At 36.3% G+C, this 27,693-nt stretch overlaps 1 protein-coding gene across 1 annotated transcript in view; it reads right to left on the bottom strand.

Annotated features, from left to right (window-relative positions):
* The window catches only part of TMPRSS11D (transmembrane serine protease 11D), a 46,587-nt gene extending 20,573 nt beyond the window's left edge, over window positions 1–26,014 (bottom strand). The window contains exons 1-3 of the mRNA XM_032864552.1: window positions 25,885–26,014; window positions 6,938–7,059; window positions 4,853–4,971 (exon numbers count right to left, since the gene is read on the bottom strand). Coding sequence (XP_032720443.1) covers window positions 4,853–4,971; window positions 6,938–7,059; window positions 25,885–25,892 — 249 coding nt within the window. The 5' untranslated portion in view covers window positions 25,893–26,014. The remainder of the gene's footprint in view (window positions 1–4,852; window positions 4,972–6,937; window positions 7,060–25,884) is intronic.
* Between the last annotated feature and the right edge of the window lie 1,679 nt (window positions 26,015–27,693).

Below are 27,693 nucleotides of genomic sequence, written 5' to 3'. Positions count from 1 at the left end.
ACCATATCTTCTTTATTCATTTGTCTGTTAAAGGGCATTTTGATTAGCAGTGTGGAGATTCCTTAAGAAATTAAAAATAGAGCTACCCTATGACCCTGCAATTGCACTACTGGGTATTTAGCCCAAAAACACAGATGTAGTGAAAAGAAGGGCCATCTGTACCCCAGTGTTCATAGCAGCACTGGCCACAGTCACCAGATTGTGGAAAGAACCAAGATTCCCTGCATCATTTTTCAGTCCCAGCAAGGATGGTGCTCTTGAGTTATAAAGCTCAGCTTCACAGTGAACTATGGGTGGTTCTGTGACTGAAATGGTTCTCCCATGATGCAGGGTCAGTCAGAGGTACTGAGGTTTCCTAATGTGGGAGTGAATTCCATTGACTTGTACTCTGAGGCAGCAAAAAGGGAGATGTGGACGTGGAGATTAAGTAGTGTGCTAAATATTAGATTAAGCCAGGATTTGAAACCAATTCTTCTTGAGACTGTAAAGTTAATGCAATCTTTATTACACCACTTTGTATCTTTTAAAATATCCATTCCTATAGGCTGGTATCAGACTGCCAGTTATTTGACAAAATGATGATTTTCTTTCTTTTCAGACAACTTTGGACACTTCAAGAATAATGAGACTATGAGTTTTATGGAAATAGCTCATGTTCCTTTTTTAAAAATTTAGGAAATATTAGTAAGTGTTGAGAAAGAAAAAAAAAATCTCCCCAAACTCTATGATCTAGAATTAACAGTTCCTGTTATTTGGTGAACTATATTCCAGTTAACTACAAAGAAAGATGGATTTTAATATGCTTGTTAATATACTATTATAGGAGGTATTTTAATAAATGGTTTAACTTTAGTTTTACTTGATTTTAACAGAAATAAAAGGAATTGACCTAAAGCTGAAGGAATTGGTAAAATCTGGATTAACATTTCCTGTGATTATATTTTAATTTATGGTTTGGCACTACACCTGCACAGTCTAGACTGGACCAAAGTTAAAAAATCCACCTTAATTATGACATTTTTGTTTTGTGGAAAACTTTAGTGATGACTAAGATAATAAGCAACATAAAGAAAACAAATTGATTAATTGGTTGATATCAAGATACAAGGATAAAAGAAGAGGACCATGGATAAGATTTCATATTTTCCAGAATACAATGTTATTGGCCCTCTCGTGAAAACTTATCAGTTCTGGTATCAGTTCTAATATCATTTCTAACTTATCAGTTTCACTAGAACTTATCAGTTCACAGAAAATCAGTGAGCAGATGATTGTAGAGAATTCCAATAGCATAGTGGAAAGGGAAGTTGACGAACACAGAGATAAGTTGGCTTGCTATAAGAACTTGAATGAGCCTTGTAACCTTTCTTCTTCTCAGTTTTTCCATCTGTAAAAGTACATCATGATGGTTTTGGAAGGGCATGGTGTTAGGTATGAAGAGAATTGGATGGAGATGAGGGAAATAGAGGGGAATAAAACCTACAGGGATTGGTAATGGATTGGATATTTGGAATGATAGAGGGCAGTAGGTCAAAGATGAATTCTAGGTTTTTGCTTTGGAAAACTTAATGAGTGACATTGTCGTTAATGGGGACAGGATTATTGGAAGAAGGCTGGTATGGTATGGGGAGATCATGAATTTGATTTTAAGACATAATACATTTGAGATAAAAAAAACCAAGTAGAGATATTAAGCAGGGAGTTGGATGAAACAGTCTGAAATACAGAAGAAATGTCTGGGCTTGAGACCAAGTGAGTCATTAGATAAGTATTAGTTGAAGTAGTGCACATGGATGAGATCATCTACAAATACGAAACAGTGTGACTGGAGAGGAGAGCAAAGTCAAAGCCTTGGGGAATTTCAGCTTTGAATGTCAGCATAGAAGAGTGTGATCCTGTAAGGACACAGAGAAGTGGCCAGAAAAGCAGGATAGGAAAAGCAAATGAGTGAATATTTTGCTTGAAAATCAGAAAATGATAGACTTTTTTGGGTTAGAATATACTATAAAAATCATCTGGTCCAATGATTTTATTTCACTGATGAGTGAATTGAGAGCCAGAAAAGAGACATGAATTGCCTAATATAACAGAAGATTCTGGGACTATTCTATTGCTCATTAAGTATAATGTGTTGTTTGTGGGACAAGGATAATGATGGTACTCAGGTTACCATTGGGAAATGGTATGATCCTTGGATCTGGAGTCAGAAGCCCTTGGTTTGAATGCTGGTTCTACCACTCTACAGGTGATTGACATTTTAACATGTTTCCTAATCTCACAACCTTTACTTTATCTTTCTATAAAAATGATTTGTTAATTCATTTGGCTGTTGTGAACTGAAGGTTAGAGAGTGCTTTGTAAACCATAAATTAGCACTGCACTAGAGTATTATTCATAAAGTGTTTTAAATGTTTAAAGTGTTTTTACTGAAAGATAAAGAAATGAGTGTGGAAATCATACATCAGAAGAATTTCAAGGGAAAACTTTCTCTGCTAGTTTAAGTATATTATAAAACCACAGTACTCCAAATAGCTTGGTACTGGTACGGGTAAAGATTAATCAGTAAAGACAAGGAGGTACAGAAAAAAGAAAAGGAGGAATTTGTGTATAATAAAAGTGGCATGGCAAATATACCCATTGCACTATTAAACACACTGTTTTGGTACACCACCTAGCTATTTTGGGGGATAAACTTGGATCTCTACCTTACTGCAAAGTAAATTACAGATGAATAAAAGATAAAATTATAAAAACTGAAATAATAAAATTATAAAAAGAAAATGAAAATGAATATTTTAAAGAGTATTTAGAGTGGAGAAAGTATTTTTAACATAACACAAAAGGGAGAACTCATACAAAGGATTGATAATTTGGCTATATGAAAAATTAAATGTTTAACATTAAAACCCCCCTGTATTATAAACAGGATTGAGAGTTAAGTCACATTATGAGAGAAATATATGCAATGTGAATGACTGGCAACTTTAATATTCTAATAAGTACAAGTTACAAGTTTTTTGTTTTTTTTTTTTTTCCCCAAATCCATATAAAATAGACAAATGCTCCAGTCATAAAATGGGCAAGGTTGTGATCCTGCAATTCACAAAAGAGGTTGTAAAAATGAACTATTCATATAGGAAGACAGATTAAATCTTAGTAATTAAGGAAATACAAGCCAAAATAATTAGAGTTAGTGAGCTATCACTTCTCACCTCCTGAATTAGCAACAATTAAAATGATTTACGACGCCGCGTGTTAATGCCATGGGGAAAGAAGCGTACCTGTGTGGACTTATGTAATGCTGGTGAGAATGTAAACTGGGGCATTTCTGGAGTGCAGCCTAAGAATTAATCTTAAAAATGCAGAGAGCACTATATTGATATAAGCAAGTGGTTGAATAAATACATGGGGAGAATAGAAAAACAGAAGAATTTAAAATATCCTTCAAATATTCAAAGCATAACTTCCTGCTCCTCTACTTCTTATGCGTGGCTTAGACGCGGTGTCTTTCTTTCAAAGAGTATAGTGTGGTAAAGGGAGGGAATGACTGTACGATGTAGAAACCTCACAAACACTTCAGCTAGGTGATCAAATTGACAGAGACTGACAGTGTAATGAACACCCTTCGTGTGATGGAATGAAAATGATACTTTTCCTCTTTGGTCTTCCTCCCTCCCCAAACTCCACTCTAAGCAAGAGAAAACAAATAAACAAAAAAGGCCCAGTTGTGGGATTTTACAAAATGACTAGCCAGTACTCTGCAAAACTGTCAAGGTTCTCAAAAACAAGGAAAATCGTAGGGACTCTCATAGATTCTCTTCCCAAATCAACTGATTCAGCTGTTTATTCTGATCTCATTAAACATTTAAATGATATACCTAACTTCCCTTGTTCTAATCCCATTGAACTAAGCAGTTGTTCCATAACTTGGCTTCTAGCAGAGTTTGCCTCTGGGGAAAAATGTGTTAGATGAGCCAATATTTAGTTTCCCAGCCATAAGATTTCTCATTATAGATCAACTTAATGGTTCCCAAAGTGTGGTCCTTGGACCATAAGCATCATCATCACCTAGGAACTTAGAAATGCAAATTCTTGAGTTCACCCCCGACCTATTGAATCAGAGACTCTGACATCAGAGCCTAGAAATATGTGTTTTGACAAGGCTGCCAGGTGATTCTGTTACATGCTAAAGTTTTAGAGACATTGGATTAATTTATATTAAGACTCTTTAAAAGCTACGTAAGCAACCTCAAGACTGGTCAACTCTGACTGTGTGAGCTAAAGGCCAGACTCTGGTCCATGGTCATAAATGAATGCAAAGGGTCCACTTGTGAGATTTCCTGGTGGGCTTCTTCAAGTGAAAGCCTGACCTTGCTTTGCATATTTCCTATGTCTATCACTGAGCCAGAATAGGATGTTGTCTAAACTATGTTATTATTGACGTGCAAACATGTCATTTAACACCTGCTACCTGTGTATTTAGTTGGGTAAGAAAAAAGGAAAGAAGGCCAAATGGAAAGGATTTAAAAAGGCAATCTCAAGGGGAGCAGTAGTAAATGCTCAACTTGCACGAACTGTAGACTTCCAGCCTTTGAAGTCATAATCATATAAAATATGAATTTACTCAAGAGCCTTCTAGCACTTTTCACTCATGACTTAAAAAAAAAAAAGTAAAGAAGAATCAGTATACTAGCAAATTAACTTGGAAAAAGCACAAAGAAACACATCTTTCAGTATTCAGGGAAGAAAAATATGTAGAGCATTTAACAGTTACAAATAGATCACAAAATGTTAGATTTATTATGAAATTTGTTTTATGACAGAATAAAGAACAAAGACAAAATTAACTTACCATAGATTCAATTCTTCCACTCAAAGCCCTATATTCCTGTGTACCTGGTGAATTTAACTGATTACTATATTTGACATTTAGGATTTTAAAGCTGCTATGGTAAAAGTAAGACTTTTGATCTGTAAAGCAAAGAAAAGTCAGAATCAGTCTCACTACTAAGTACTTTAAACTTCAATTTATCCAGGATTATAGGATGCTCTACTATACAATTAAAAAATTTGCTTCTCTTAAATGAATAGTTGTTTTCATGATTATCTTTCTCCTGGAAGAGTTGAATAGTATCTCATCCAAAAATATTTCTTTTGCTTCTCTTAAAGAAAACCCCAAACTTACTATAAATGTAACTATAGTAAAATTATTTTTCTTTTAGTTTTTAAAAAAACTGACAGATCTGAAATTGTTAAGGATATAGGAAAATCAGAGCAGCATTATTTGTGAAATTAAAGTGATCAGAAGTATCATAATTTTCATTTTTACTATATTTTAGGGAGATTTGTGATTGCAGATTTATTCATCAAGAAGTATTAATGAATGTCTATAATATGCTATTATTCATTTATCACTAAAGAATAACCCAAAGTAATTCTGAATAGTTTTAAGAATTGTTTCAAATAATAATCATTTTAGAGAAATTAGTGACTTGTTAGTTTTTTAGAGTAAGCTAGAAAATAAACGTTTGAATAAAATAACTAATAAGTTGTCCAGTGTGAATTATTTCCACCAAAAAATGTCTGCCAGAGGACATATTCAGTTGGGTGAAGAAAGAAAATATTTCTAAAACATACTGTATACATCTTAGAAACATTATGAACATGGATATAATAACCTAACCTGTCTCAGGAAAAATCTTTTGATCATTCATAAGCATAATTCATGCAGAAAAGTACGTATATCGGGGAAAGAGTTAGAGATCCTGGTGGAAGGGTGGTATAGTCCTTTGTGGTGGAGGGACAAGTCTTTTAAGGGCCATAAATGGTTACTGGGACACATTCTGCAGAGGATGAACCTAGACTCCTCCACTTGTGTGACAATATGGTACCACTAAAAGTGAAAATTGATTAACTTAATTGGGAGCTTGAGATTTCTTACCTCTGTAATTCACCTTAGATGTAGCTGCCCCCAGGTGATTTGACAGAAAAATGTAGCCACAATTTTATAATTAGCTTGACTGAAAAGATTATTTATTATTACTGGTTTTCCTAATGCTGGTAATTTTATTGTGCCATTGAGAATTTTTCAACTTTCACTTAAATATGCATTTTTGCCTATTTACTATAGAACATATAATAAATTATATTCTCTCTGTCTCTCTACACTCATTCATACCCATATACCTAAACACACACCCACACGTATGATTTAAATGATTTAACAGAATTATAGTTGAAATAAAATAATCCCAAAATGCATTTTTAGATGAAAAGTCACATTATAGCATATATTACTTAGGGAATTTGACACAATTTTCTTTATCTACATTAAAACATCTGAAAGAATGTTCACTGAGATATTAAAGAACATTGTGAGTAAGCAGGGTATCCTGTATTCTTTGTATTGTTTCTTGTCCATGTGTCCTTTATTTTTGTGATATAATAATACTAAGAGAAATAATAAAAGAACAGGTCCTTTTTAAAATTTGTTTTTCTCCTCATCTTTTGTAGCTGTTCTCCCAAGACTGTTTTATGAGGAGAAAGATCATGATTTAACATATACTTCCAAATTTTTAATGTTGAAACTTAAAATTCTTTGCAATATTTCACTTTTACAATTTTATCAGTGGAAATCATGATATTAAATGAGAAAACAAAATCAGCAAATTCTAGTATCAGAAAAGAATCAAGAGATTTTTTTTCCTTTGGCTAGAATAATTCTTGTCTGGGTAATACTGTTTATTCTAAAAAAAATAAAGAGAAGAAAGTACTGAGGGAAATATAGACACAAACGTATTTAGGGATATATAAGACATACAATTACATTACATTAAAAAATAATAGTGGCAATAAAAGAGAATGCCAAACTTTTCATCTGAAGGTATATTTAGTTATTTGGTTTGGAAAGTGGTCCTTTTAGTCTTCTAGTACTTACCAAAAGCTAAAAAGTAGATGAGTAGAGCTACGGTTACCGCCAAGATTACCACCCCCGCCACAACAACAAAACACACTACATACGGATTCAGGAATCTTGAGGTTGACGGCACCCGTGCTGGCCTTAAAAAAAGAGAAAATGATCAAAAACTAACCTTTCTTTCAGGGAAGCCATTATTTTAGGGTTTACGAACATTTTCTATCTTCCTATGTCTTTTAGTCTGAACATAGCTCTCCATATAGGAAACAACGTGATTCTTGACCAGTGACTTTTCTTTCAAATTTTTTTTCAGCACGAAAATGCTGACATTTTGGTAGTTTGATAGAAGCATAAGTAAATCGGACTTAGGCTTTGCAATTATTTCCCTTCCTCTGTCAGTTGATGAGGTTCTCAAGAGGTACAACTAATTGTACTGTATTGTTGTCTTTCCAAGACCTTATGTTGGACGCTTACTATGTATGGTAAAGCTCCCTTAACTGAGTACCATCCCCAGTGGTATACAGAAGAGGAGTCCTTCTGGATGAGGAGAGGGGTGGAGGGAGTCAGAACAGTAGCATTCCTCACTGTCATATTCTCTGTATTATTAAAAATAGGGGTGTGACCAGAGGTTGAGTGCTCAGGTCCAGGAAAGTAACAAGCCTGAACTCTGAAATTCACCTCTGAAATGAATTAGAACGGTCCCAACAGCAGAAGATTTGTGTGATTTATTATTTTTTTCCTCCATGAATTTGTAAACTACAGTGCAAGCCAGTAGATTTGTACTAATATGGTATCTGGTAATTATTAAGCACATGATCCAGGTACTATCTTCTTCACTGCCTCCCTCCCCACAACCACATACACTTGCGCTAGGGAGGTAACCAGAAGAACTAAGTGTGAATTTCTCTTTTCTCCCTTGTTTGCTTGGAGGTCATATTGTCATTCATCTGAGACTATCCTAGTCTGACAAGTGGGATTAATAATATCAGTCTCAGGGCGCCTGGGTGGCTCAGTGGGTTAAAGCCTCTACCTTTGGCTCAGGTCATGATCCTGGGGTCCTGGGATCGAGCCCCGAATTGGGATCTCCGCTCGGTGGGGAGCTTGCCTCCCCCTCTCTCTTTGCCTGCCTCTCTGCCTACTTGTGATTTCTGTCTGTCAAATAAATAAACAAAATCTTAAAAAAAAATAAAGAAAAAAAATCTGTCTCAGATTTTTGAAGATCTTTGAAGATCTTTTGAAGATCTTTGAAGATCAATGAGGTTATGTTAGGAAATATATTTCTAGTTAAATAGATTATCTACTAGGCGGTGTGCCACTGGAGGGGAAAGACAGTATGCATGCTTCTGTTTCAGATACTTTGTAGAGTAACTGCCATAAATAGGTGATTCATAAATATTTATGATATTCATAAGTATTTCTTGCAGTGTTAACTTCTGAGCACATTTCAGATTTAAAGCCTTAACATAGCTGAAAAACAGTTACATTTAGCAAGAACATAGTTTCTCATTTTTCCTATTTGTTTTGCCAATCTTCTGGTGTAAGTGTGAATAGAATGTTCTGAGAGTCAGTGATTTGCAGACATTTAGTTTTCATAGTAGGGCTGCCTGTTGTTGTTAGGGCTCTCCATGACTCAGAAACACTTCCTGGTATTTTACAGTATATCAGCGGCACATCGTATTCTGTGGTTCTGGGACCAGTAACATATCAAGAGATTGTTAGAGGCAGACTGAGACTTGCCAACTTTCAATTTTGTTGAACAAACACATTAATCATACAAAAATTGACCATGCTCAAACATCATTTAATGAAGGGGCATTTACGTGCCTAGAAGTAGGAAGGACATAGTCTCAGGCTAGCAAAAAATGAATAATGTAGCTTTAGTTTTATGATATCTTTTTTACTGCATTGCTCTTTGTTCATTTTGCTATACGTGAAAACTGACTTACACTGACACTGGTCCAGAGTCCAGCATTTGGAAACCACCACTGCGTTAAACTTCAAATTGGAGGAAATTGGCACTTTGACATTTGTTGATTTTTGAGACTCAGTTTACTCATCTGTTACCATATGTGGTCACTGTGCAAATGACACACAATCACAAATGCACGCTGTTAGGCATTTGTGATTTCAGTAAATGTTAGTGGCTGCTGAGTAGTGGCAGAGTCAAAAGGAGACAGAGTTGGAGTCCAGGGTAAACCCAAAAGTCTGAATAATTTCCAAACTGATAGATCATTCTCCTCAACCAGAGATGAACTAATGTGTCAAGACTTATGAGTGTGGGGAGAGAAGTGGTGAGAAACAAGAAGTTGAAGTCTGAAAAAACACAAAGCCTGGAGTCAGCATGTGCTGGTTTAGCTTGGAGGAGGCTCCCATGGGAATGACTTTATCGCCAACTTTGCTTCAGTTCATGGAAAACACCTTAAACTCAATGACTAAAAAGCACCAGGAGACATATGACTCAATAAACAAAGGGTGTGGAGCTCAAATCACCTTAATCCCACAAGCCATAAGTAATTGCATAAGAATGGGTTGTTGCACCCTGTAGAAACCGCTGAAGAAATATCTACTCTTCTGCTGGTAGCGCAACTTGTCATTGAACCTCTGTATATGGTTGATTACAAAGCTTATGCCAACACAAACTAAACTGTGCACAGTATTTACTTTGAAACTATTGGAGAAAACATGTTTGCAAACACTGAATTTTGAGGCAATGTAATGGAAATCTGTGCAAGAAAATAACTGCTTTTTTTTAAAAAAAATATTTATTTATTTGACAGAGATCACAAACAGGCAGAGAGGCAGGCAGAAAGAGAGAGAGAAGCAGGCTCCCCACTGAGCAGAGAGCCCGACGCGGGGCTCCACCCCAGGACCCTGAGACCAGGACCTTAGCCAAAGGCAGAGGCCCAACCCACTGAGCCACCAAGGCGCCCAAGAAAATAACTCCTTTTAAAGCCTGTTCCTGATCAGTGAGCTTGCCTTTGAACAAAGCAAAACAAATAATTCAGTTGTAACATGTTGAACCAGCTTTCCCCTCTTGTTTGCTCTCTTTTATTAACTTGGAAGAGTTACATTAATGCTGCAAAACTTATTCTACAGTTTTGGGAGTCTAAGTGTCAGGTACTGCACTTGTGTATTAATGGTCTTCACAGCTGTAAAGCAGGTATTATGATCCTATTTTGAAGATAGGGAAAGTGAGGCTTAGAGAGTAAATAACTCAAAATTACTCGGGAGGGACCGCTGAAAATTGAAACGAGGTTGGTTTGAATCAAAGCACATGCACTTCCTTTCACATGTTCTTCCTCACACTATAGGAGACAGGAAAGCTTCGGGACTCCTAGCTCTTCTGACTTCATTTGGGAGAAGCAAAGGGGATCAACATCCATTGAGTGCTAGGACTTTGTCTTACACATAGTAAGTGTATGATAAAATAATTGTTGATTTAATTTTTATTTGAAAGTAAATCTTACATTAATATATCAACATTATTTAGAAATATTAATTAATCTTGCCATTGACACATAGTTACAGCCAATATAGGGCTGTGGATTAATAGAGCCATTGGCAATAATTTCCATTATCTGCAAGAATGGAGGAAAACAGTGATAGGGTAATTGTAAACTCAGGTGCATATACATGTAAAGGACTTTTAGACAATTTTGTGTCCTTTAAATTACATTTCAGGTGTCACCATAACAAAGATTTGGACCACAGTTGTCTTCTCCTGTGAAGCATTCTTCCTCGATAATCCCACTTAATGCTATAGTTTCAGCAAGCACTCTATAGGATAACATTTTCTTTTTTTTTCTTTTCTTTTTTTTCAAGATTTTTATTTATTTATTTATTTATTTGACAGACAGAGATCACAAGTAGGCAGAGAGGCGGGCAGAGAGAGAGGAAGGGAAGCAGGCTCCCTGCTGAGCAGAGAGCCCGATGCGGGGCTCGATCCCAGGATCCTGGGATCATGACCTGAGCCGAAGGCAGAGGCTTTAATCCACTGAGCCACCCAGGCGCCCCTAGGATAACATTTTCTAGGACAGATCCTCAGCCCAGACCTCTGTCTTTGAGCTTGATGCCATCATTGCTAGTTATCACCAGATATCTTCTGGATGCTTTACAACCTCCTTAAATATGAGAGGTCTGGGAATGGGGTGACGGTGAAATATTTTCTCTCTGGATTTTTACCAGTCTCAGAGGATTCCAAACAGCACTTTGCACCCTAAGCCTTGATTGATGTTGCCAGTTGTCCTCCCAGGGAGGGATTCTGCAGCTCTTGGACAGAAAGGAAGCTCTGTGTGTGTGTGTGTGTGTGTGTGTGTGTGTGTGTGATACTCATGCATTGTCCTCTGCTATCTTTTTATTTAAGATGGGGTATAGGGAGGCTGTGAGTAAGGGGAGGAGAAGGGTGGGATAGGTTCATTGTCTCTGAAGTGAGAGATTCCTTTTGATTTCTCTGTTGCCTGAGAGCTTCGGGTCTGGAAGCCTGACTATCAGGTCATGAGTTGCCCAAGTATAAAACCTGGGGATGGTGGGTGATACCCAACCATAGGTTTTGTGTCTCTGGGGAACTGCTTTCTTTAGAGGGAAGGAGGTGGGATGCTGTGAATTGGCTGTGAGTTTCTGAGTTTTACCAAATAAAGTGGAATCTAAGAAGAAAAAAAAGGAACCCTCCTTGAAACTGAACTTTTCCCTCAGTACTACACTTCCCACTATTTCTAAAATTGGTGAATTTCACTGCTATCTATCTGGTACCCTAAGTTGGAGACCTAGGAATTAGCTACATCTGCGCTCCCGGTCTTTCTCACATTCAAGAGGTCACCACAAAATCCTTATCTTATCCTTATCTTTCTTTTTCTATACCCTCTATTTTGTTCTTAATTTTGGCTGTTATGGCCTGAATTGTATTACTTGCAATGCCTCCTAACTGATCTCCCTGCTTCCATCAACTACAGTCATTAATTAGTTAATGCAAGACGCATTTGGTGAGTGACTTCGATGTTCTGGGTGCTGGAATACAATGAAAGAAACAGACAAACAGGAGTTCTAATGGTGAAGGGAGACAGAAATGAATAAGTAAAATAAGGGAAAAAGCAGAGAGGTGGGAAAAGAAGTGTGTATGTGGCACTGAAAATTAAGGTAGCATGGCCAAGAAAGGCCATGTTAGAAGGTGATTTGAATAAAGGCCTGAAGCAGGTGAGTGAGCAAGATATGAAGGTACCTGGAGAAGAATGATTTCAGCAGAGGTAAGAGCAGGCTCTGAGCCAGGAACTCAGCTTGTAAATTTGAGAAACAACAAGGGGCAGCTAGATGGGGTGGAATGAGCAAGGTAGAGGTGTGGGCATGAGAGGGAGACAAGGTCAGAAAGATGGGCTTAGGAGGCAGCAGGTGGCGCAGATCTTTTAGGGCTTTGCATATAAGGGCTTTGGTCTGCCCTCTGGGTGAAATAAAAAGTCTCAAAAGGGTTTTGAGCAAAGGAGTGACATCACATCTATTTTTCTGATAGGATCACTCCAGGTGATGGGATGGAGCAGGGGCATGATTTCGGTCCTTCAGTAGTTGGGGTGAGGAGGGATGGAAGTTTAGATGAGCAGGTGGGAGTGGAGGTGGTGAGGAGTGTCTAGTTTAGACCTATTTTTAATTTGGACTCTAGAGGATTTGCTGATGATTCACCTATGAGATATGGGAACAAGAGGAATCTAGATTGAAATCAAGATTTTGCTTCATTCTGATCAACCCTTTCAAATCCTTCCAGGGAGTTTTTTGAATTTAAATCTTAGGTTCTGACACTCTCTCCTTCCCCTGCCTCATTTGAAATTTATCTATAGCTTGTCAAGATACTCAGGATGGGGGCACCTGGGTGGCTCAGTGGGTTAAGCCTCTGCCTTCGGCTCAGGTTATGGTCTCAGGTTCCTGGGATCGAGCCCCCCCCACTGGGTCTCTGCTCAGCAGGGAGCCTGCTATGTTTCCACCCCCCACCTCCGCCACCCCCTGCCTGTCTCTCCTCTGCCCATTTGTGATCTCTCTCTGTCAAATAAATAAATTCTTAAAAAAAAAAAAAAAAAAGAAAAGATCCTTAGGACGGCATCCAAACCTTCCAAATGGCACTGAAATCCCTTCACAGTCATCTCTGCTTCTTTACCTCCTGCCATATCCTCATGTACTTACTTAACCCAGCCAGGCCAAATGGGGCAGCCAGTTCTGTGTGTGACGACCCTTTGCCTAGAAAACCTCATACCTCAACTGCCCAGTAGATTCCCATTTTGTTCTTAAGGTAATTCAACCATATTTCTTTTCCCTCCAAGTAGATACCTTCTTCTCTCCTAGCTTACCCTCATCTGATCTCATAATTCCCAGTGAATTTCTCTATTCTAGTCCTTATCCTACTTCATGTGGGAAACAACGATTTTCTTGCCTGCACCCACCTCTAGGCTGTAACTTCTGAGAAGTAGACATGCATCTTGTCTGTTAGGACATGTCCCATCCTTAGCATAACACCCATTACAGAGTCCACATCGGGTTTTATTTGTGAAAAAATTGAGGAATGACACTGCAAAGAAGAGTTTAAAAATAATTTAACTAGAGTTTGGAGGGTCTTGATGTAGGATTATATGATGTGCATTTTTGCTTTAAGTATTGACAAATAAAATATAGACTGGAGAATAATATCTGCTATCTAATGAGTGCTTGCTGTGTACCTGGCACTGTGTTGAATTTTTCTACATCATTTAATTTAATCCTTGTAAATAAGCCTAGTTTACAGATGATGAAAGAGAAGCTTACTTAACTCAGCTAGTAAGCGATGGAGCTGGAATGTGAATCCAGGTCTGTCAAGCTCAAACTGCAATGTCCACATCAGATGGGAAGGGATTTTTCTGTTAATTATCATGTTGTTATTCATTTCTATCACTCTGCCTTACGGTTGATGCTAAGAAATGGAAAGTTAAAAAACATTGCTATAGACCTGTGTCTATAGCAGGATATACAAACACATATATTTGAATATGTGTATGTGTTTACATTATACTTTGGAGTTATGAAGACTATGAGAAATGGTTCCAACGTAAAGGGACTTACTTTACTTTAGTCCATTTCATTAACTAAATGTTTACCACTAGGACAGGCAGTAGGGACTACCTAATTCAATGTTTTATTTTTTATTTTTTTAAAGATTTTTATTTATTTATTTGACAGACAGAGATCACAAGTAGGCAGAGAGGCAGGTAGAGAGAGAGAGAGAAAGGGAGAAGCAGGCTCTCTGCTGAGCAGAGAACCTGATGTGGGGCTCGATCCTAGAACCCTGAGACCATGACCTGAGCCGAAGACAGAGGATTTAACCCACTGAGCCACCCAGGTGCCCTATTTATTTTTATTTATTATTACTATTATTATTTTTGCTGAAAAACACCATATTCAAATAAGGTCTTGCTTGGAAGCTCAGAGATGGAAACAGATTAAATGGAATAGCTTTTCTGTTTGAATTTGGGATGGGAGAAAAGGATCCTCTTCTATTTCTAGCAAATTGTCACTGATCTAGTCTAATACTTTTCTTTCTTTCTTGTTTTTTTTTTTTGTTGTTGTTGTTCTTGATAAACTCAGGTGCAATGTAAAAGAGTAACACAAGAGGATTATTCTGATTGTGTAACTGGATGGTGGCAGAGTTGGTGCCACAGTTAAGACTTCGTGAATATATTTATTTTATTAAACTGTTGTGCATTCTAAAAACTCTAGGTTCATGTGGAAGATGAGAATCTTATCCTTGAATCACAAACCCATACCGCTTTATGCGCATGTACCTTTGGAATGCACTATTGGACTTTCTTTTAATTCAATGATTTACTTGTTAATTTATTTTTATCTTGGGTATCATTTAAAGAAGTTCACATTCCTTGAGGATATAAATCACTTTATATTTCCTGAGGATACAGAGGCTGGGTAAATTGTGAGGGACCTGAGCTAATTTATGTAATACTTGGGTGAGAATTATGAAAAATCAGCTTTTCTGGAGACAAAGGCAATTAGGAAAGGGTACTCATTGGGCTGTATGCAGCTATACTCTGGGACACACAGCTTGGCAGGGAGCATAGGCTCCATCTCAGCTTTCAATCTTCCCCTGAGCCATGCAATTTTGTGCATTGCAACAACTTCACAACTATATATAGCAGATCTGATATGATGTGCAGAAGTTCTGGAATCTGCTACTTATAGGGAAAGCCCATCCAGGATTCAAAGTCTTCTCACGATATTTGCAAGTTGATAGGATTAATAGGTGAGTGAGGGTGTGTGTGTGTTTGTGTGTGTGTGTGTGTGTGTGCACGTAAACATGTAGTAGTGGAGTTGAGAGTTGTTAATGTTTTATGAGACCCTGCTGCCAATGAAGTTAAGAATATAGGCTCAATTGCTTCACAGGCTAGTTAAGTTTTTTTCTTTCCTAGGACTCAGGATATACTCTAGATCTCAGACTCTTTTCAATAATTCACATAATAGAATGAAACCCATGAAAGAATGTGTCCACAATAGGGCAAAGCTACCTTTACTGCTGGAGGAAATGCCGTCCCTAATGATGCTCTATTCATATTTGTCTAATTGGTCCTAAACTTGAAGGAATCATTTTCATATACTGGAAGTCCGTGGGCATTCTTTCTCCATTTTATTTTATTATAGTATTGAAATGTATTTCAAGATATCTTACCACAATTATTACCTAATTTAGAAAAATTTCACTGGATCCTAGTGATTGAGGCTGAATTAAACAACTACTAGAGAAAGAATGTATTATAGGTCATGCTCCATCATAGTGTATTAATTTATTTGGACCCTGATAAGTCAAAAAATAGTTTTAGTTTTGTAATATTTTCCTTGTTAATATGTTCATTTTATGTTTCTGCAATAAACAAAGCAGATGTTGAAATTTTTGCAATTAAAAATGATTTCTTCTTTTATGAGATTTTCTTTGTTCTAATACCAGTCATGTTTTTGAAATAAAAGATTTAAGATATAAAAGATTCTTTTAATTGACTTTTAAGCATTGTGTTTAATTTTTACATTATAAAAATATTTCTAAGGAATGTGGATAAAGACCTGGTGTTAGGAGATTTACATTATAGTCAGTCTTGTGTAATTATTAATAGAAGATGTCTGCAGACTACTGACTAATAGAGCCAGTTAAGGGCTTAGAGACATATTCTGATTACTGCTCTGCTACACTTAATATACACTTGCTTTTATAAGAAAGGCCATCTTTGCTGGAATCTACAGTTGCCCAAAGGGTGGGTTCTTGCTTCCGTGATCGAGATTATGGAGTCTTCTCAGTGTGCAAATGAAAACAGTGACATTATGGTAGATTGTGGCATGGTCTACAAGGGTGAGCCTACCTAGGTGATTTGAAAACAACAGAACAGATGGAAATATTTCTTCTCAGACTTCATGATGCCGATACTTTAAGTGTATTTCTCGAGAAGTCATCTACCTACAAAGTTATAGGAACAGTGTTTATTTTACCATTATCGAAGAATGTATGCCTAGTATTTCAACAGCAACTGTCACGACAGAAATTCCCGAGACAGGTTACCTATCACCTTGCTAATTAATGTTAGGGAGAGCCTAGCATGTACTCTAGAGGGCACTGCTGTTCAATGTCAGTATTTCTTCTGAGCTCTAGAGAGTGTAGCTGTGGACAAAGCCATTGAATCTAGCAGGTTCTAAGCAATAAACAATTATTTAGTTGAAGTTTTGCATCTGTGTCTATTTTCCTCCAAACAACATTTTTGTCCTACCTGGATTAGTTTTCAAGAAACTAGGTGTTTTTCTCCCATCCTTCTTTATTATTTCCCTTCCTTTCCTTTCCTTTTTTTAAATTTATTTTTGACTGAAGATGAACTGTAACATTTATTAGCAACCAACATGATTTTGCCAACTTTCTGAAATTATAAGGAAATATTCATTACAGTATAAATATGTTGTATTTTCTTGTCTAAATGCTCTTTGGGAAATGAGTACTTGAAATTTTTAGACTTCAATGTATCTATTGGGATGATTTCGGTGATGGTTGTACAACTACCATTACTATGCTAGTAACAACTGAATTGTACCCTTAAACAGGTGAACTTTATGGTATGGGATTACATCTCAAAAGCCATTAAAAATTGAATTCATTTTTAAATAATTGTTAACTTACTACAATAACAAAATTATTAAGCTGTCAGAGAATCATTGATGATGAGGGTGGGCTTGAACTCATAGAAGCAGACAAGGACCCAACAGAATGGGTATTCAGTTCAATTTTCAGTGCCAGTGCCATGCAATTATCAGTGAGGTAGTGGGATACAGTGGTGTATTATTGTTGACAGCAAGCAATTTATTACAAATAATAGTTAAAGCATCAAAGTTTTGGAATGACTTATTTACACAATTTAGAGCAGATAATTCTAGCATAACATGGCTCTTACTGGCTTCATTTTCTTATATCTTGGGGTGGAGTTACAAGTACTATATGGGGAATTGCTTATAAGTCTGGTTAGATCCATGCGGGTGTGTCACATATATTACTGTCATATGTCAGGGTGGAGAAGAAAGCCCCAGAGAAAACTTATATTTAAATTCAGTCTCTGAAATGACAAAATGCATTTGCTCTTTGCACATTCTCCTATTCTCCTGTTTCTTCCTTCCCATATGTGTCCTGATCTGACTAGACAGCAATGTTTCCCAAGATTGAGCATAGAAGTATTTATTCCTGAAATACCTAACATTTTGAGGAACACCGTGTTCCCAGAACTCTGTTACGAAAATGCTGCTCTGTGAGTTCTAACTTGCCCAAAGCATTGTTTCTGCCGGAGAGACAAGGGAACTATGGCACACCCAGCTTACAGGGCATGCTTATTCATATTTAAATATGCAAGGATGCTTCTTGCTTACCTCTCTCTCCATTCTGGATACTTAGGAGACTACCCTGTAGCTGTTAACATTAATTGTAATTGTTTAGTGCCTCTAACATTTTAATGTATATGTGAGTTGCCTATTAAAATGCACACTTTAATTTAGTAAATCTGGGGTTGGGCCCAAGATTCTGCATTTCCAACAAGCTCCCAGGTGAGGTTGATGTTATTGATCCAAGGACTATATTTTATGTAACAAAGACCTTGAATATAATTAGATGAGAGTAGATTCGGAATCGAAGTGTGACTTTATTGAAGGCATACTAGTTTCTTCTTTGTTTCCTAAAGTTTAAGGCCGTAAACAGGTCTCTTCTGTCATAAGGTCATTATGAAATGTTCAAAATCTTAACTTACCACTTTGTCAAAATATACTGACCCTAACAGTGAGCTAGACACATATTTCTTTTTACAGAAAATAAGTGAGTAAAGGATTTGGGGCCCTTACTTCCAGTTCAATGTGCCTTAATTTGTATTATTAAATTGAAAGTGTCTAGATATTTCATTGTTTCTACAAAGGGAGTTCCACTGACATGGGGAATTTGGTACGTCACAGTCCAAAGAAGCACAAGGCAGCATTTTTGGCCCCCGCTGTCTTCATCCCCCAATGTTTGATCTGATTATTACATATAGACCCAAATACAAAAAAAAAAAAAAAAAATTAACAATTGCCAGGAAACAAATCCTGCTTAGTTTGTTTGGAAGGATATATGCCATGTTTAATGTTATTTGCTTGGGGAGGGAAGCAGGGAGGCAGGGAAGGGGTGCTATGAATGATGGGGGAGAAGAAAGAAAAAATAACTTTAAATGCATAAGTTAAAGAAGTAAAAATCTACTAGTGACGGGTCTAAAGCAAGAACACAATCTGGGTGGCATAGGTTATTGGGCATGATAGAATCTAGAAATTTCCTGGAATAGTTCTCTCAGTTGAGAGTTATTACCAGTAATTTGGAGGGGATGAGTGGAGAATGGACTCAGAACCCCACATGTGTTCATCATAGTTTGTTCTATTTAACTATATCTGTACATGATATTGTTCTCATAGAAAAAAAGATGGCCTCTAATGAATCATGGGTAAAAGCCAAGATTAGCTGTTTCGAATGCTCTTGAGTAGTATTTAGTTCATCAATATATTTTTAAAAACATCTAGTACTAAATCCCTTCTGAATTTAATTCTAGGTGCTTCTTGCCCAGATTGTCTATAGAAGAGGAGGAAAGAATTGAGATGCTCAGTATTATTTTCCCAGGATGGTTTTGTGTCATAATGAAATGAACAGTGAAACTAATATTTTGGAGGCCTTCACAACAAAATATGTCCCTCAGAGCTTAGGAAAAATGCAGACATAGCACTTATCTTGGGAAGTAGTGTGTCTAGTGGGGATAAAACACTCTTGAGGTGTTAGAGAAACTGCTTGACATGAGGCACATCACTTCTCTGGACTCCAGTTTTCTCCTTTGTCATTAAACAAAGAATCAGTGAGTTTAGTTGTCACCTTCACACTGTTCTTTCTTCCTTTGAAAGGAAGGCTACTTCTCATTTCCATGACCACTCCTGTTGGTAGGTGTTCTCACTCTTATTGCCCACTCTGTTTTTACAAACACTGTGTTTCTTAAGCAATCCTGTCTGCTTACAAGGTCTATCTTGTCTCCCATCCCCACACCTCTTCTCCCTAGTAGACTGGAACCTCCATGAGCAGGAGCATTTGAGAGCTGAGACTCTGAGGCTCTGCTGACTGGGTTCAAATTCCACGTCTGCCATTTATTTACTGTGTGAACTTGGGAAGTTACCTAACTCCTCCTTGATTTTCTTACCTGCAAAATGAAGGTACCGATAGTACCTACTTCCAGATTTTTGTGAGGACAAACGAGTTAAACATTCATTAACAGAACTAGAATTATGTCTGGTGCTTGGCCCTGTGTTGGCATGTGGTTGATTAAATAAATGAGGGCAAGGGCTGCTGGTGATTAGTTCTCCACTCTACTTCCCCAAGTTCTTAATGGTCTGTTCTTTAAGTGGAGCTGTACACGGGGAAGCTGGATTTGATGATGGGAGTGAGGCCCTGTCTATACTGTAAACATGGCTCCTATCATGGGCATGAAGACAGCATACATAGGGATTCTTTTCTGACTCCTGAACCAGTGCCTCCATTTACTGGGTTTCTTCTATTTTTATATAAATATTCTATGAAACACCAGCCCTGTCCAGAAGCCTGTATTTTTAATTATTACACAAGTAATATAGAAAGATAATATAGCACAATGGTGATAATCTTGACTTTTGTAATGGTGATAATCTTGACTTTTGACAGACCTGACTGTTGGCAAGTGATAAAACCCCTCTGAGCCTTAGTTTCCTACTTTGTAAAAGGAAGATAATTACCTGCCTCAGAGGGTTGTGAGATTAAGTGGGATGCTCTTTGTAAAGTGCTTAGAACTCTGGCCCGTGTTCAATAAATGGTAAACTCTACATTCTTCTTTCAGCTGGAACTCAGCTTTAGCTGAAAATAATATAATTTTTTTTTATAAATGACATTTCTCAAGAGTGATAACATTCTATAGAATCACAGAATGATAGCAATGGAAGAGAGTTTCAGCAATAACCACTCTGACTTTCCATGACGCAGAATAAACTGGCCTGCAGAGAGATTAAGTGGTGCTATGTAGAGGCTTCTTGATTTTTTTGTCTGTGCTCCTTCTCTGATATTTTATTTTATTTTTTATTTTTTGCAACTCAGGACATGGTGGGCACTCTATTAACAGTGATTATTAAGTAAATGCTAGAAAAATCAATAGCAATTGAGTACTTAGAAAATCACTCTGCTAAACACTGGGGACATCTTGAAAGTAGTCAAAAACTTGTCCTTGCCTTAAGGCACTTCTCTCTTTTTGAGGGAGTATAAGACACCTGTCTGTTAGCAACATTTCCCACCATTGACCCATTCTTTTTTAACTGAAATACTGTTTTTTAAAAATTTTTAAATTTCCATGATTCCATACTCTTTCTATCCTTCTGGTTCCCCCTTTTAAATGTCTTTTGCTGGTTGCTTCTCCTCTATTTAACCTTTAATGTCTGATGTTGCTTCATGCTCTGTCTGGGTGTTCTCCTTTCTCTCTAGCTGATCTCATTCAATCAGCTTCAATTACCATCTAAGCCAACTGCTCTGAAGTTTTTGTGTGCATAGGAATCAATTGAGAAGCTTGGAAAAAAACCAAAGATTCCTGAATCCACTATCCAGATAGACTGTTTCAGTAGGTCTGGTCTTGCTACTCAGAAACCTTCATTTTTTTAAAAAAAGATTTACTTATGAGCTATTTCACAGCTGTAGGGCTGAGAATCTTTTTGTAGTGGGATAAGAGGGAATAGGTTCAAGATAAACATGCACACACTCTATGACCCAGAAAATTAATTTTTTCAGGAGAAACTCTGGCACTTTTGTGCCACGAGGTCCATTTGAGAATGTTCAGAGCTGCAATATTTGTAATGGCAAAATAGCAGAAGGGCGGATATGTAAGTTGGAGTATGTTCTGACAGTGGAACATCATATAGCTGTGTGAATAAATAAATCATTACTACATACTTTACAAACATAATTTTGATTCCATCTATGTTAATTTCAAATGTAGGTAGAACTGAATGATATGTTATTTGGGGATCTGTCTATTAATGGTAAAACAGAAAGAAAATCGGGGACATTTATCTAGATACATGTTATCTAGATAACATGCTAGATAACAGTCAGATTGCAGGGTTGGGAGAGGGCAGTTAATGGATAGGGTTTTACCTGGAAATGTTATTTTTCTTAATAAATAATGACTACTTTGGGGTTCATTTTAAAAAATTAGTCTTTGAGTGATAGATTTCCCAATAAAATATTTAAAAAGTAAAGAGGATGAATAAGAGAAGAAAATTGATATGGAGACAATGGGTCTAGACAAACCTTTGGAAGAATTTTGCTGTTGAGGGGAGGAAATGAGAAATAAGGCAATAGCTGGAGGGGGGATGTAGGTCAAGATAGAGGTTTTTGCTTTGTGTTATTGTTTAACTGGAGATAGTATGGTACGTCTTTATGCTGATGGGAGTATTCCAGCAGAGAAGCAAATTGCATGTTTTAATCCATTCTTTGCAGTGTTAAACTCAGGCAGATATCCCAGCTAAGAAGTATGATTGTTGGAATAAAAATTTGTCTAGGTTAGAAAAAATACATTCACTGGCCCTTTTTAATATACTTCCTTGAAACTTGAGCTCACATATCCGTTTATTAATCACTAAGGCACTTGTCCATATGTCTGATAAATGGATACTGTAAATATTCAACAACATCTGCCATTTTCTTTCTTTCTGCTGAGTTAGTCCTTAGTGGGTAAACTTTTCCAAAGTCAATTTTATATTTGATCACTTTAGATAGTTACCCAATGAATGGTTTTATTAGGATGGTGCTTCTATCTTACATATCATAAGCATGTGCTATATTTAGACTTAAAGCATACTCTGGAATGTAAAGTTATGGCAGGTTTTCTTTGCTCAAGAGAATGGGATCCTTTAAGTTGGAGCAATACCTTTTACGGAGTTGGACTGCATATCTTTAAGTTCCCTTAAAATAGTTGATGTTGATTTTTTGTCCTCTTGACTTACTTTAGGGGTATCAACTGTAGACATGTTGGGGGCTGAAGCAGCATAAAAATCAGGTAAATAACAAATTTCTGAGGAAATAACTTGGGAATGCCTTCCAGAGGACAACCCCTCCCATTCTGTGCCACCTCCCCTCCCAGCCTGTACCACCATTAGAAAAACATTCTGGCTAAAGCTGGCAACTGTTTCAGCATTCAACCTGAGGTTTCTGTGAGTAAAACCTGAACTTTAAATTCAAAATTTTTGGGCTCCATGACTGTAAAGATAAGTTGATATTCAGTTGTCTGATTTCTATTAAGAGATACAGTCTTTGCCTAATGACTTACAGTTTTGAGCATGGTTTTTGAAAGTTAACATAGCAATTCATAAAGCAGGACTAAAGTAACAGGCAGAGTTTGAAACATATTTTTGACAGTTTTGGCTTTCTTTTCTGCTTTTGTCTCATGTTGTTTTGGGCTGGAAGAAGGCAGGCCATCTGATGGGCTTTGACATGTCTGTTTAGTCAGTTAATCATATCACGAGCACAGACAAAAGGGAAGAAAATGGAAATAAGATTTGTTATGGTCTGAGGCATTCTGCTGAGACTTGTCTTTTCCTGAGTTGAGATATGCTCCCTTACCTTAAGTCTTTCCTTAAACTGCATTCTCAATTCCAGCTTATAAATCTTTAGTCTATTTTTACAAACCTCAGTTTATACTTTTTATATAATGTACGGGTCATAGACACTCCCTATGTAGACTTGACAAAATCTGGAATACCCAGGGGTTTGAAATGAATAATGATTATATCATGATAATGGAGCTGTCCAGGTTCCTGGGCTCTGTGGTAGGATTTCCTTCTTTGGAGAGGGGTGAACAAGTCTTTTCTCTACTTTACCTTTATAGGTAAAGAAAGAAATATACCACCTTTGTAACCTTTAGGAAAGGACAACCCTGAGGGATCTGGGGGTTTAACTTATATATTAAAGTAAACAAATTGTCCAAGAGAGCCCATTCTCAATCAAAAGTATCACAGAGTTTACCTGGAGATCTACAAAAAACTACCTAAAAATTACCTAGAATTACCTGAAAAAATATATTACGCACTTTTATTTCCTTTCCTTTATCCAATGTGGATACCCTGATTTCTTAGAGCATATGGAGGAATCAGAAAATCGTGGAGTTGGAGATTTAAATTGGAGATAGCATAGCATGCTTTTATGCTGATAAGAATATTCTAGCAGAGAAGGAAACTGGATGTTTGAATTCATTCCTTGTAGAATTCCTTATAGACTCAGGCAGATGTGCTGGCTTTAAAGTAAAACTGTCAGAATGAAAAGTTGTCTAATTTTAACTCCCTAGTCCATTTGAATATGCCTTCCTCTTCCCACTGAAAAGTCTCTTTATTCAGGTTGACAGAAGCATAGTTTTCTAGTCATGGATCCTCAAATTGGTGGTTTCAGATCCACGTTATTTTCAAAATTTCATCTATTTGGTATGGTAACTCTGATGATCTCATTCTGATAAAAACCAACCAACCCATGAACAAATTTAATCAGTAATTACATAAATTTTAGGTTAAAAAAGGAACAACAAATTGATTTTTAATAGATGCAGACTATTTAAGAGAGAAAATATTTTCGACTGTGATGTGTAGAAATCAAGGTTTCAAAGAAGAGTCTTTTGTACTTGGAAAATTTGGTTCTGACTGAGTGTCATATTTCATGTAGGGATGAATCAATTCGGGAATTAGATTGCTTCAAGACATTCTATAATTGTACATCTCTTTCACTATTTGCATTGTTTGTCTTTATTTTCCTTTGAATGGTATTTTGATGTACATTTAGCTGCTTATAAGTGTTAATTTTTGAAAAATAGAGAAATTTCTTTACAAAATTAAAATAAAATGTTTCAGCAAAATGCATTTCAAACTGTATTATGATTACCAAAATAATATTACATTGTTATAGAAATTTAGAAAATAATGGAAAAATATAATTCATAAGCTGACTATTTAATTTTTAAAGATTTATTTATCTATTTTAGAGAGAGAGAGAGCAGGGGAAGGGGCAGAGGGAGAGCAAGAATCCTAAAGCAGACTCCCCGCTGAGCATGGAACCCGACATAGGGGCTCCTCATGGGGCTTGATATGGGGCTTGTCTCGGGGGCTGGATCCCAGGACCCTGGGATCATGACCTGAACTGAAATCAAGAGCTAGCCCCTCAACTGACTGTCCCAAGCTTACCACTTTAATACTAGTGTTTAATACAATGATTAGTGTTTTATGTACCTCATTAGACATTCTCACACGTGTACTTTGTAAAGTAATAGTCTACGAGTAAATACAATTCTGTGATTTTTTGCATGAAGTGAGGACACAGTATATAAATTCATAGATTTTTTACCTCTTTTAATGAATTCATCATATCCATTGTGGAATGTGAAATTTATTCATATTATTGTTAATTCTTAATTATTTCTTGTTAGAAACTTAGCTACCCATTTTTCACTTGTGTGTATATATATTCAAATGCACATAATTGTACATATATTTTACTAAAATAATATAAGTTTTGATTGAGTTTTCTAAAGTTTGGTGGATTTAAAGTAAACTCAGCTACACTTAACATAGCTAACACATTACTTATGCTTTTACCATCTTTTTAAAATGACTTAGTATCACATTTTTCTGTGTTCATGGAAAAACAAAATGAGCAATATGTTCACTCGTAGATGCACATACAAACACATCACATTATATAGTAATTTTGAGATTGTATCATCTGACTGTAGATGATAAACAATTTGTTGCTTTTTTTATATGAATGTGTGTGAACATCAGTATTTGTTAGCTAAAAAGAAAACTAAACAAATACTGTTTTTTTTCCCCTGAAGTATCAATAAGAATTTACTTGAAAATACTGATGCAGTGAGTATATGAAAAGTGGACAATACTATCTTATTTTCTTAAAGAGGACTTTAGGTTTCATTGTGTATTTCATAGCTAGTGATGATAGAGAAGTTAAAATACAGAATCCTGGAAAAATTCTAAAACAACAGATAAATTTTTTATCGATTATGTTTTTAAAATCCAAACATCGCTTTTTGAAGGGTAAAGCGTGAGAAAACAAAAACACTTCCTTCTTTAAAGATATGTTTTCATAACCCTAAGCTGTCTCTTTATGTTTACTCATTTTGTAAAAGAAAAAAAAAATCAGCCATGCTGTAAGCAACTTATTTAAATAATACCGAACTTATTCTCTAAACAATCAAACATATTCTCTAAACAATACCTATATGTTTCAGTGAAGTTTCTGGAAAAGTAACTAGAAGATTGCTAGACAGAGCCAAAAGTTCTTCAGCCTCTGTATATTTCTCATATGCTCTGAGATATAATAAAATTTCTAAAACTACAGAGACAAAAACAGGACTTACCTATACATTTTGATCCTGAACAATGAAGAGATCCTCTCTTCTGCCTATCCAACTTCCCTGAGATTTCTACACAAAGGAATGGCTCTCATGCATCATGTGTGATCTATGAAGAAGCTGAAGACAAAGGAGGAAATCCCACATAATTAAACTCTAACTTGCTAAACAAGTCTGAGGGAATCACTTGAACCAATAGCATGACTCGTGGAATGAAATCAGAAACAGGGAATTTCACAAATCAGTAAGAATTTTATTTATTTTGGTAAATTGTGACTAAACATGATAGCAGGGGATGGCTATTTCATGAAAGCTTGCAATGACGCCACATGGCCTAGAGTCATTATTTTTAATTCAATGGTATGTGATACTCTTGTCTGTGTTATATTGTCATACACCTCCTTCTTTGCCGCAGCAAGCTGAGGATAATCAGAAAATACTTTCCAAGCCCTAATGAGTCCTACTACCTCTAAATTTATTCTTCTCTGTGATGAAATACTTTTTTTCTTGTAGAATAGGAAACAGAGATTCAGAGAAGTAATTGAGTAAGTGTACGAGTTGTGGGATAAGCAAGCAGTATGGTTGGAATTAAAATTGACTTTGTCTTTTTCCAAATATGTGTTTTGAAAAAAGTATTCTAACTTGCTGCTGTTAGCAGATGAGTGTATAGTACAGTGTAGTGAGAGCATGTATAGGGGTGAGCCAAGGAGGGGAATGTCAGCAGGGTTTGCAGGCCAGGACAGAGGCCCATGAAAACACAGAGGCAAGAACAGTGTGGAAGTGAGAAAGGACGTCTCTGTCTCATGTGTTGGGAGGGAGTAGGAAATATATCTGGAAGGTTGTGCTGAGGTACTTTGTGAGAAACACTGCATACTAAAGAATTAGAATGTGTAATTGAATTAGATTGGGTACTAAAACTTAAATTTTAGTTTTAGTTTATTTACCAACTAATTGTGTAGCCTAAGAGGGGAAAAAAAAAACACTATTCCTTTATGAATCTGATTAACCTACTGAGAAAGCAAGCTCAATCAGGTGGTTCTAGAGGACTCTTTTCGACTCAAATTCTATGCCTTTATCTTGTAAATCCCTGATAGCTATTGGCTAATGAATTCACTCAAGGACTGCAATTAGACAAGTGTTCGATTTCTTATACATTTTTTATATAATGTGTATATCAGACAAGAGGAACTGGAAGGGGTGGGTTCCTCTCTACCCTTCCCTTATATATTTTCATTGATCCTGTATCTCATTCCCGATATTCTGATTTTTTTTTTAGTGGAAAAAAAGGTCTTGTACAAAGTTACCTAAACAAGCCATTTTCATTTTACATGTTAACCTTTAAGGACTTTAAATACGTACGAGTTTTTTTCATATAGTTATATCATAATGTATAACTTTGTATTGTGCTTTTTATTCTTCATGTAATTTTTATGAGTACCCTGTACTATTAAATTTTTATTTCTAGTAGCTGTATATATTATTTTAGTAGGTGTATATGTACCTAATAGTTGCATAAAATGTGCATTAAAACTTTTTATTTTAATGTAATTTCAAACTTAATACATGCAGATATATTACATGGATTCATCAATTATTAACAATTTTAATGGCCACATTTTAAAGGGTGAATCATCTTGTACTGAATAGATTTATCATAAAATACTGAAAGCATCTCCTAATGTATTTAGATATTTTCTTTTTTCTTTTAACTGTAGTCACATTTTTTTCTCTTTTTAAACAGGTATTATTTATTTATTTGAGAGAGAGAGTGAGAGAGAGAGAAAGCATGAACAAGGGGATAAGCAGGGGGAGAGG

The sequence above is a fragment of the Lontra canadensis genome, unplaced genomic scaffold (assembly GCF_010015895.1).
Source record: "Lontra canadensis isolate GAN:19392208 unplaced genomic scaffold, GSC_riverotter_1.0 scaffold1, whole genome shotgun sequence".
Classification (NCBI taxonomy): Eukaryota; Metazoa; Chordata; class Mammalia; order Carnivora; family Mustelidae; genus Lontra; species Lontra canadensis.
Note: the sequence above shows the minus strand (reverse complement) of the source record. Positions and strands in the feature narration are given on the sequence as shown.